The 11275-nt window shown below is 60.2% G+C and overlaps 1 protein-coding gene across 10 annotated transcripts in view; it reads right to left on the bottom strand.

Moving 5' to 3' along the window:
* CABIN1 (calcineurin binding protein 1) overlaps window positions 1–11275 on the bottom strand; it is a 97996-nt gene that overhangs the window by 43661 nt on the left and 43060 nt on the right. For all 10 annotated transcript variants that reach the window (XM_033439660.2, XM_033439661.2, XM_033439657.2 and 7 more), the window contains 2 exons: window positions 2827–3009; window positions 1312–1643 (listed from right to left, as the gene is read on the bottom strand). In XM_033439660.2, the coding sequence (XP_033295551.1) occupies window positions 1312–1643; window positions 2827–3009 (515 nt within the window). The remainder of the gene's footprint in view (window positions 1–1311; window positions 1644–2826; window positions 3010–11275) is intronic.

Genomic DNA, 11275 nt, shown 5'->3' with positions numbered 1-11275 from the left:
CCACCCTTCCCTAAGAGGCGTCTTGCACCCTACGTCCCGCCTCAGCAACTGCTTCTGGAGAAGGGGAGCATCAGCCACAGGGCCCCCACAGACTGTTCCGAGTGGGAGTTTTATTAAAATCCAGGTCTGCCTGGGTCTAGAAGGCCTGGGCACTGGAGGTCAGGTGCACTGCTGAGTGCAGGCCAGGCAGCGATGGGTGGCTGGGAAAGCCTCACGCCCTGCAGCTGAGACGGAGCCCCTGCTGAGGTCCCCCCACCAGGCCTGCCAACTGCTCTACCTGCTCTGCTCCATGAACACCAACCAAGTCACGTGAGCACACCAGCCGGTCCCCACAGAACCCCATCCAGGACCTTCCTGTCACAACCAGGGTCCATCTCAGGTCAACTGCCCTCCCTAGTTCTTCAAACGTCCCACAGAGAAGCCATCCGAGGGCCAGCAGCTTCTGGCTGCTGAGCTCAGGTCAGCAGAGACCACAGCCTGACCCCCAAGGCCGCCCCACCAACCGCTCACCTGTCTGGGCACTGCCCTCCCCTCCCCTCCCTTCCAGCCGCCACATCCCCACTGGACCCGTGGCCACCCTAGGGGTCTCAGCATAAGGGTACCTTCCCAGAGTGCAGCAGCACCCCAGCCCATGTGCACCCCACTGTCTTCCCTGTAGGGTTTGTCATGATGCGACTTGCTTTATCTGCTCATTTGCATATTTTTGATCTCCCCGCCCCCCCCCCCCAACGTAGCTCTGTGGGAGCTGTCTCCCAGTGCCTTGGGCAAGTGTGAGTGAAAGAAAGCAGACAGGCCCCACTCCCTGCACAAATGCTAAGCGCCAGCAGGAGAGGCCTGGCTGGGAAGCGCTGGGAGCCCCTACATCATCTGCCCTCCAAGCTGGAGGAGGCTGCCAGTGCCAAAGCCCACGCGCGGAGCCAGTGACAAAGGCCGGCAGCTGCGTGGAGAGGTGAGCCCAGGGCAGGGTGATGGCCAGGAGGTCCGCGCAAGAGGCAGCCTGGGGGACCGGGGCGGGTGGGGGGGTGCGGGCTCTAAGGCCACGGGGGAGGGAGCCGCCAGTGAGGCCCTCACAGGGAGGAGCTGACAGCCTGTCGTCCCCCGTCCCTCACCCCAAAGCCAGAATCTGAGCATGTGGTCCTGCTGGGGGAGCAGCCCCATGCCTGCCCCTGTCACCTGTCACCTGTCACCTGGAAGGCTGGACACCTCCAGCCCGCCCGCCTCTTGGCCCTCCGCCCATCCTTCCCGCCACTGCCGCCAGAAACCTCTCCCAGCTCCGATGCATCAACCCCTCTCCCTCAGCCTCGTGCTCACCCGGTGGGTCTTGCTGTAGGTGTAGAGGAAGGCCAGGCGGTAGAGGCTCTTGTAGTGCTGGGGGAAGCGGCTGAGGCACAGGCGGAGCGAGGCAATGCACTGCTCCGTGAGGAACTGGCGCTGCTCCTCTGCGCCGGCCGGCAGCCCCGGGGGGAAGGCAGCTGGCTCCCCCAGCGGGTCCCCTCTCTTCCTCCCATCCCACGGGGCAGACACAGAAGTTGGGGGCTTGGCAGGGGTGCCAGCGGAGGCCGGGGGGTCGGCAGCAGGCTTCTGGCTGCCTTGCTCTGTGGCCCGGAAGCCTTCCGTGCTCTCCGAGGACTCCTCGGCTTTTCCTGAATTGAGAACAAAGAAAAGAAAGTCACCTCGGCTTTAGGCCCTCTCCCCGTGGCAGTCCACCACCAGCGACAGGGGCACCTTGGTGAGCGATCAGCACAGCTGGGTCCACACTCTTGCTGGATGGGAGCTGGACCCAGGCGACTCAGGGGCAGGAGGCGTGGGCCCTCGCTGCCTCTGCCCCCCGAGCCCCCAGCTGAGGCCTCCGTGGCCTCCAGTCTGCTCCCTGATGAAACAGGATATCTCAGCTGGCACGCAGCTGAGAAGGGGGCTCCGAGCTGGGCTCAGGGTGCCCCTGTGGGTGGTGGCACAGGGCTGCCCGCCTCAAGGCCGTGCACGTGAATGGGGAAGCAGCCCGAAGAGGGCAGGCGTGGCCACCACCACCACCGAGGGCAGCACCCGCTCCACACTCAGCGCCCCCAGCCCACCCGCCCCTCCAGCCCACCGGAGAGGCAGCGTGGGGTAGTGGATAAGGGTGCAGACTGACCCTCTCTGGACCTCAGGTTCTTCTCCAGTAAAAGGGAACAGCCAGTGCTTTTCCCTGGGGAGGCTGGGAGGCCTGGCTGCTGTTGTTGCTACTGTCCACCAAGTGGCTGTGTGCCCCGGCCCGGCCAGAGTGGGAAAGCTTTCAGAATCCACGGCCGGCTGACCAGCCATGGCCTCAGCTCAGTGCCAGGGCCGCCGGCCTGCCTGCAACCTCCCAGCAAGCCCGGGAGTGGGCTCTGCCCACTGACTTCCACAGTGGGGCCTGGGGGCCCCACAGAAGCTAGGCAGACTCCAGGGCCAGATCAGGGCCCACCCCAAGAAAGGAAGGGTTCAGGCTAAAAAGAAAGCACATTTGTGACATATAGTACCCAAAGGCTTTTTGGCTCTCCCACACGGGGCCACAGTGGGGTCCTAACAACAAGAACAGTGTCACCAGCGCCCACCGCATACCGGGCGCTTGTGCGCACCTGCCTGAGACACCGCGTTTGACCCCACAACCCAGGAGTGGGCCTGGGATCACTCCCATCCTACATGGGAAACAGCGGGGCCCAGGGAAGTGAGTGGCTCAGCCAACCGAGGTCCCCGGGCAGCAGCAGAGGCGTGAGGGCAGAGGCCAGGACCCACGTTGTCCAGCGCTGCCCAGGCTCCCAGGACACCCCAGCAGTACTGCCCACACACTGAGTCAGGTCTCCGTACCTCTCTCCTCTGCGGACCCCTGAAGGTCTTTCCCAGGCGGTCCTACTTGGGAACTGGGAGCGGGCGGCCTCTTCTCTGTGTAGGGCTTCTGGGAACCCTCCAGGGAGCTGGCAGGCTCATTGAAGAGGTCCTGCGTCGAGCTGGAGTCCGAGAGCGCCACGGCCGTGCTCTCCTGGCTGCGCTCTGGGGAGAGAAGGACAGAGGCGGCAGCGTGAACCCTGGCACCTGGGGAACAGAGGGGCCTCCCGCGGAGCCTCTCGGCCAGAGGCCTGGCCACTGCCCCGTGCACAGCCACTCTGACACTGCCTGGCCCGCCTGTCCTGGAGGCCACCGAGTCACTCACCAGAGGCACCAATTTCCCGGGGTTTCCCCCAAGAGTGGTGCTCTGGTAAGTGTTTGACAATTGACTCTCAGGAGGGAAAAGCCTTCGTTTGTAGCATTTACTGATTTCTGTGGTGCAAATACTCCCACCATGGCCAATTTCGAGGTACCAACGTGATGTATCTGAATGCAGGGTTGGGAAGAGATGCACAGTAGTGATTATACACCACCGCACAGTATTCCTACCGCAACAGGCACACGTAACCGCGATGGGGAAGAACTCAGCCAACACTTTTACCCAGTCTCTGACGGCCACGTGTGGTGGGTCTGCAGTGACAGTACAGATCACTGGGACTTGCAGACCCCAGGTTGAGGGCGCCCCCTGGGCTCCTCTCCACAGCCTCCCAGCTGCTCCTGAGAAAGATGGGGGCGGGGCAGGAGAGATTGGGGGACATCTTTCCGGGGTGCAGGCTGCTGTGGGAAGGGTGTGAAGCCCTGGCTGGACCTTTCTCCCCGACAGAGCAAGCCAAAGCCAACAGGGAAGGGGCAGCAAGCCCGGTGATAGCCCTGTCGCCTCCAGGGCACAGGTGAAGACCCACAGGAAGCACCTGCAGGGAATCGCCCAGGGCCTGAACACTCCCACCAAGACACAGGGACCCGGCTGGCCAGGTCTGAGGCTGCACGCAGACAACAGAGGACCAGCCGAGCCCCAAGCCCGGGCTGGCAGGCACGGACTCACAGCCAAGCACTCTGCCACAGGAAGAGGGGCGAGGACATAGAGAGACCCACCTGAGGGGCACACAGAGGGCCTGAAGCAAGCAGAAAGTGGAAACAGACGCTGAGAAAACCTTCCAGCAAACCACTCCACCCTGAGCACAAGGCAGCATTGGGGGAACTGGAGGCTGGGGGTGGGGTGCACCAAGGGAACCACAGCAACAGCAAGACCCAACCCTGCTCAGCTTCCACCTCGTCAGCCTCACTTCCCCACCTGACGCCTGGGAGCTTAAGAGTGAAGCCCATTCCAGGCATGAATATCAGTTATTTCAACCTCTTCTGTCCTACACATGCTATCTCGAGTTCAATATAAAAAGTATAAGACACACACACACGCAAAAGCAGAAAAGAACATTGTCAAGAGACAAAAAGATCAACAGAACTGGGCTCAGAGGTGACCCTCCCCTCTCTTTTTTGTATTTACCTTCTCTAAACTATTACTAACTCCTGATGAAAGCGAAACCAGCAGCCATGCATCGTGGACTGGCAGCACGTGTAAGAATGAAATGAACAAGAGCAGCAGCCTGAGAGGAGGGAGGTTCACGCTGCTGCACGTGAAGCAGGATCATGTCCTCCAAGCGCAGACTGTGATCACCTGAAGATGTATTTTCTTAACCCTAATGCAGGCAGTACATTATTTTTTAAAGAGTTATAAATAAACCAATAGTAGAGATAAAAGGCAACCCATTAAAAAATAGCACTTAGTTTTTGTCTTGAACTTTGTGTACTTGAAGGTGAAGCTCACTAGTCACGTGACCTTGAATAAGTAAGGCCCTTTCCCCACCTCTGAGTTGCAGCCACGTATCATCTCAGGGGAGCTGGTGCCATGGGGCCTTCTGGGGTCTGGCCCTCAACCCTTGCTCAGCTGCTGGAGAGCCTAGACGCCCAGTAGGCTGTGCCCTGGGGCCACCAGCAGGACAGCAGGAGCTGCTTAGCAGGCAAACTCACAACAGAATGGGAAACTGTTCTGGCAAAGTCGAGAGCCTGGACTCTGGGAGACCCTGGCCTCCTGAGTCCAGGTCCTGCTCTGTCACTTACTGGGTCGGACAGCCTAGGCGGTTGCCATAATTTCTTTACACTTGTTTCCCGACGTGTAGAACTGTCATAATACATGTGCCCACTTCATGGGGCTGTTATGAGGATTAAAGTGCCTGATACACTGTGAATGTTCACGAAATGTCAGCTCAACTATCACCAGTATGACCTCAGAGAACCCGGACCATCTCATCTCTAATGTCTCAGATGTGACACACAAGGGTTTAGTCCTAAAGGCCACACTGGACACAGGGCCTGTCGACAGGGTGCTGACCACTCCTTACACTGACTGGGCAGCACTGTCCCAGGTGGGCCGGGCAGCACACAGGACACCAAGAATCAGGCCTGTGCTTCCAACGGCAGCTCTGGGGCTCCACCTCTCTACCCACGTCTGACTGATGACCAGGCTTTGGGGACAGTGACCTTTCAGGCAGCTCCATAGCTGCCTCTGCATGTCCACTGCCCAGTAAGTGCAGGGCATCAGCATCTCACTTCGGGGGGGCAGGGACCTGCTCGGCGAGGGGCTCTCCCCTGACTGCAAGGCAGACCCCAAGCTCCATAAGCCCCAAATGGGGGTGATGGGCAGTGTGAAGGCATCGCTTCTCCAGGGCTGGCAGCCGACCCTCTGGGCTCCGGGAGCCCCAGACCTGCACTCCAATCCCAGAGCTGCCACTTGGGCTGCTCGAGGACTCCGTGTCATGGTCTTTAACACGTTTGTCACTGCCCACCCCTCCACCACCACCACCACTGCCCCCAACACATACACAGGATTCCCACAGGGGCCTGCTTGGTTCCTGGCACACTGGAGTGACGCCCACCAACCCACCCGGCCCTCAGCCCCACCTCCGGCCCTGACAAAGGACTCAGGCTCGTGGTTAAGTGGTCCTGGCAATCAGCCGATGGGCGCTCCCCTGCCAGCACCCAAGCAGCCGCAGGCGCTGCAGGGCTGGGCAGCACGGCCTGCAGCAGGCAGGCATCCAGGAGGCAGCACAGCGGGAGGACTGACTGAGAGCCGGCATGAGGCTGATGGGCCACGAGCTCACAAGTTGTTGGGCTTTGGGCCTGAAGGAACTGCTCATTTGGTGGAACCCGTTGTGATCATCATGAAAACCAAGGATCAGCTTAAACAAACGTTCGGATATTTCCTACCAATGCGCTAATGTCCTGGCAGCGCTGCCCGGTGAGGGTGAGGGAGGGTGGTGTGGGCAGGACGGCGGTACCCGCTCCCCGGGGAATGACAGGTAGAGGAGCCTCAGCTGAGCCTCCTTTAAAACTGCACCTGCAGCCACCACAGAGCAGGACACGTGTCAGCCAGGGAGCCAGCGGGGATGGGGCTGTGACCACGCTTCCCTGACCCCTCAGACACGTGGGTGAAAACGTAGGACGCTGACCCTGACAGGGCAGAGAGTAGCATCAGCTGGCACGACGCGTGTGGTCCCTCCCAGGGTGATCGCGGGCACTCACGGAGCCCTGAGGAAGGTCAGAGTTCAGCAGGAACATGTAAAGGGCCGGGAAATCCCCAGGGGCCACCACATCACGCAGCACCCCCTGCAGCTTGGGGGAGGCAAGGGTCTGTGAAGCAAGAGGGTGGGGAATGCTCATGCCTGGGAAACAGAGGATAAGTGTGTCGCTGCAAAGACAGACACCAACGGGGACTCAGGAGGCCCGGGGCTAAGTATCTCCAATCCTCTCGGGTCTTGTGTGTCAGAGAGGGTCGGCACGAGACTGCTGAAAATGATCCTGATTTTAAATACTAAGAAGCAAGTGAGGCCCCACGTGGGGGCCTGTGGGGGGGCTGCACTGGGGCTTTCCGGGCCCCTGGTCCTAAGGCAGAGCCAGACTCAGCTGAAGAGCTGGCGACCCGCAGGGCTGGGCAGGAGGGCCTTCCCAGGAAAGGCACACAGGTGGGTGGACCCTGGGGACCACCCACCGCCCAAGCTCCCGACTTCCTTAGTGGGCTGCCTAGAGGCCGGCAGGAAAGAGAGCTGGCACCGGGGTGGAGGGCCGGCTACACAGGCAGCCCTACACTCCTTCCAGGGCGCTTTTTTAGAACCTGTCCACACAGAACCTGCTCACACTAATACATACGTGAGGCAGGGTTATAAATATGTCACTCTTACTGTTAATCACCCAAGAGGTTCACTTCCACTCCCCTGGGCCGCCGCAGCCCTTCCTCTGAACCTAAGAGAGACGTGCATCTGTCGACCTGCTTTCTCAGCCCGGGCACCCCCACCACCACCTCCGGGGGACCCACAGCCAGGGCAAGTGAACAGAGCTGGGGGCGCAGAGGGAAAGGGGTCTGGCCTGGTGACACAAGCCCCTGTCCCACCGGGGCTTTCTTTATGTGGGTTTGACTCAGTTCACATCCCTTGAACATTCTCAGGATTTGCAGGCCAGCCTGAAAGAGCTCTTTGGTTACAAGACCCACGTTCCCTGCTGTGTTTTCTCCATTTGCTCTGGCAGGAAGGCTAGAAACGGCCACAGCCAACTAGTCCATTAGCTCGGCTATATGAAAGCTCAAGGAAAAAGATGCATGCTGGTGTGATCAAAACTGCAGCAACTCTGGCTGCTGAGCCCTGAAAACATCACCAATTTTCTGCTGACCAGGAAACAACTGGTTTCTAAGAACTGCAAACTTGGGTGGAATCAATATTTTGAGAAATCTTTCAACCAGGCAAAACCTGCCCCAGTCGGGCCCTGATGACCGCCAGGAAGGGACTTGTCCTCCGGGAGTAGGGCTGGGGTGTGGGATGGGTGCCCTCCTGCAGGCCAAGGAGACTGGACAGACCTCCAAGAGAAGAGACACCAGAAACCCACCCCACCCACCCCCAGAGACGTAGCAGTGGAGCCAGGCCCCCAATCCTCAGAGTGGGGAGAAGGGACTTCCCTGGTGGCGCAGTGGTTAAGAATCCGCCTGCCAATGCAGGGGACATGGGCTCAATCCCTGCTCCGGAAAGCTCCCACACGCCACGGAGCAGCTAAGCCCGCGAGCCACAACTACTGAAGCCCGTGCGCCCTAGGGCCCACGTGCTGCAACTACGGAACCCATGTGCCGCAACTATTGAGGCCTGCGAGCCTAGAGCCCGTGCTCCGCAACAAGAGAAGCCACTGCAATGAGAAGCCCATGCACTGCAACGAAGAGTAGCCCCCGCTCGCCACAACTAGAGAAAGCCCACACGTAGCAACAAAGACCCAACACGGCCAAAATTAAATTAAAAAGAAAATTAAAAAAAAAATTTTAAAGAATGGGGAGGGGACTTCCCTGGTGGTGCAGTGGTTAAGAATCCGCCTGCCAATGCAAGGGACACGGGTTCAAGCCCTGCTCCGGGAAGATCCCACATGCCACGGAGCAACTAAGCTCCTGTGCCACAACTACTGAGCCTGCGCTCTAGAGCCCACGAGCCACAACTACTGAAGCCTGTGCGCCTAGAGCCCACGAGCCACAACAACTGAAGCCTGTGCGCCTAGAACCTGTGCTCCGCAACGAGAAGCCACCGCAATGAGAAGCCCACGCACTGCAACGAACAGTAGACCCCGCTTGCCACAACTAGAGAAAGCCCGCGCACAGCAATGAAGACCCAATGCAGCCAAATAAATAAATAAACAAACAAACAAATAAATAAAAAGAATGGGGAGAAGACCTGGCCTCACGGTGTGCCCCTTGCCCTGAGCCCTCACCATGCACCACCCTGCTCCCCGAGCCGGCAAGGCACTGACCAGGGAGGCCTCGGGCAGCCCTGTTTTCCTAACGGCAGGCAGGTGGGCAGCTGCCTCTCGACCCTGATACCAGGGGAGGCAGAGCATGTCAGGTGAGAGCAGCACCCCACAGCTACCTGGAGGGGTTCCCAGGAAGGCTCTTCCAACAGAGGATGACTGGGAACCTGCCTTTCTCAGAGCCAGAGAGAGAGAGAGGGAGACACCACAACCACGCCACTCCCCTGTGGCCTTCGGGCCCTGCTGCTTCCCAAGCTCGCTCCCTCAAGGTCTCTCTTCCACCCACCCGGTCACCTCAGTGTCCAAATGCCACAGGACTCTCCAACCTCCGTGTCTTTGCTCCCATGTCCCCTCACCCGAAATGGCCCTGCAGCTCTCTCTGGAGGCCCACCTCCTCCAGGAAGTCCCCCCGATCCACCAAACCCCAGAGCCAGCTCATGGCACTCCCTCAGGACACCAAGCACTGCCCCAGGGACACAGACCCAACTGAGATCTCATCTCGGCTCTCCCCACGGCGCCCTCTCCTAGGCCCAGCACACAGCAGACGCTAACAGATGCCATGACCAGCTACGGCCCAAAGACGTTTTTAAAAGGTGAGAATGAGGGAGAAGAGGACAGAGAAGGTGATGGGCTTTGCCCTCTGCCAGCCTCCCTCCTTAGCCCGACACCAGTCCCACCTTGTGGGGACTCGCAGGACCACCTGGGCTCCATGAGGAGAAGGTCTATGTGCAGGACAAGCCCAGTGTAGGCTTGTCCCCTCGGCCAGGCCGAGGACACCACGGCTGCAGAGCGCACGGTGAGCATTTTTACACCTTTGTCCTTGTAAAGAACACCTTATATCTTATAGTCTGTTGCCTTTGCTACCCTTTTAAGCAAGAAAGAATAAAGCAACGGAAACACAGACTGAGCTGCCTGCAGGACAGGCGGGCGGGCGGGCAGTGCGGGGAGGCCACTGCTGCATGTGCATCTGGCCAGAACCGGGATGATGGGCCGGGGCAGAAGCCAAGCACATCAAACACACACTCTCCAAACCACAGGACAGCAATACAGAGGTGCTCCCGGCCACCGGGAAGCAGGGAGCCGGACTGAGGGTCAGCATGCGGTCAGCTCGGTCCCTGAAGCGAGCTGTGACAGCACAAGCAGAGGACAGCCTGGAGAACAGTGGTCAGGGTTAGGGGCAGCACGGGCAATATTGGTGGAGGCAGCGTGGGCGAGTGGGCGAGGACGAGCACAGATGGGACACGACACAGACGGTGACGGTGACGGCATGGCAGGTGAGGATGGATGGTCGTGAGGGAGCTTGACACAGGCACGCTGGGCTGCCCCAAAGACCCCCACGGCCCACACCTGCCCCTGGGGCTCAGGGCAGCCATGGTTCACGCTGTAAAGGGGGCCACACAGGCACCCTGCACCCACCCCAGCCCCTGTGGCTCCCGTTTGCCTGACCCCGGCTTGCCCTCCCCTCCCCGACAGTGACCTCCAACACACCCCTCAGATCTTGGCTAAGCTTCCCCCTCAGGAAGGCTTCCCACCCACCAGGAGACCAGGACAGGTCTCTATGGGACCCTCCGCTGTTCACGGATTCACACCTGCTCCTGTACCAAGCACCCGCAGCAGGGCAGAGCCCAGGGCTGTGCCATGTACCTGGCACAGGGCCGCAGGACGGGCGGGGCCTTGGGCAGGCTGGAGAGCCCCACCCTGAGGCCCCCTCCGGCTCTGTTCTATAAGGGTCCCGCTCCCTGGGCCCTGCCACCAGGGAACTTCCAACAGGGAGACGCACAGATCCAGTGCCTTCCAGGCTGTGGGGACCTCCCCAGTGTGGCCTCCCCACTGGCCCAGGGCGGGTTGGGGAGGACACTGAGACCCCAGGTGCCCTTGGCTCCACCCCAACTAGCCCCACAGCCTCCTGCCCTCAGCTCACTCCCTCATGGGGAACAGGACACATGGCCAAGCCCGCCGGGCGACCGTGAGGATGGGTACCTGCTACCACTCCCAGGACCCAGCCTGGAGCCCCACGCGGATCGAGTACACACGGCTTCGTGGTGGGGTGCCCATGCACACACACGCACATATACGCACACACGCGCACACTGCACATCGCATGTGGGGAGGAGCACAGAGCTTGTTTGGGAACCTCATCACACTGTGGTCGAGCCTGTGTGAGCGGTGATCTCTGAAAGCCCCCCTGAAGGTCCCAACATGCTCCAATGTGGAAGATTTCAGCGCTGCGGGCGAATCCCAAGATGGATGGAAGGAAGAGGTGAGGCAGGCAGGGCTGCCGGGAGCGGAGGTCCTGCTCTGTCTCTGTCTCCATCCCTCTCAGCCCAACCAGGGCCCCTCAGGTCAGCCGTAGGCGCCTCCAGCCGCCCGAGGGCCAGTTCCAAGGACTTCTCCCCAGGGCCGCAGACGGGCTGCAGGAAGCTCCCCACCCTGGTGTGGGGGCCTCAAGCGTGCAGGTGGGGCCGGTTCAGAGAGCACCCTGGGGCCTCCTATGCTAAGTAATTACTAAGACAATGAATAACTGTCAAGCTCCCTACATAGGCCGCAGCCATCTTCCTAAATCTCTCCTCAATCTCTCTCCAGGTCAGAACTGAGCCCGGCTGGC

The sequence above is a fragment of the Orcinus orca genome, chromosome 15 (genome assembly GCF_937001465.1).
Source record: "Orcinus orca chromosome 15, mOrcOrc1.1, whole genome shotgun sequence".
NCBI lineage: Eukaryota > Metazoa > Chordata > Mammalia > Artiodactyla > Delphinidae > Orcinus > Orcinus orca.
This window is presented reverse-complemented; position numbering and strand designations above follow the sequence as displayed.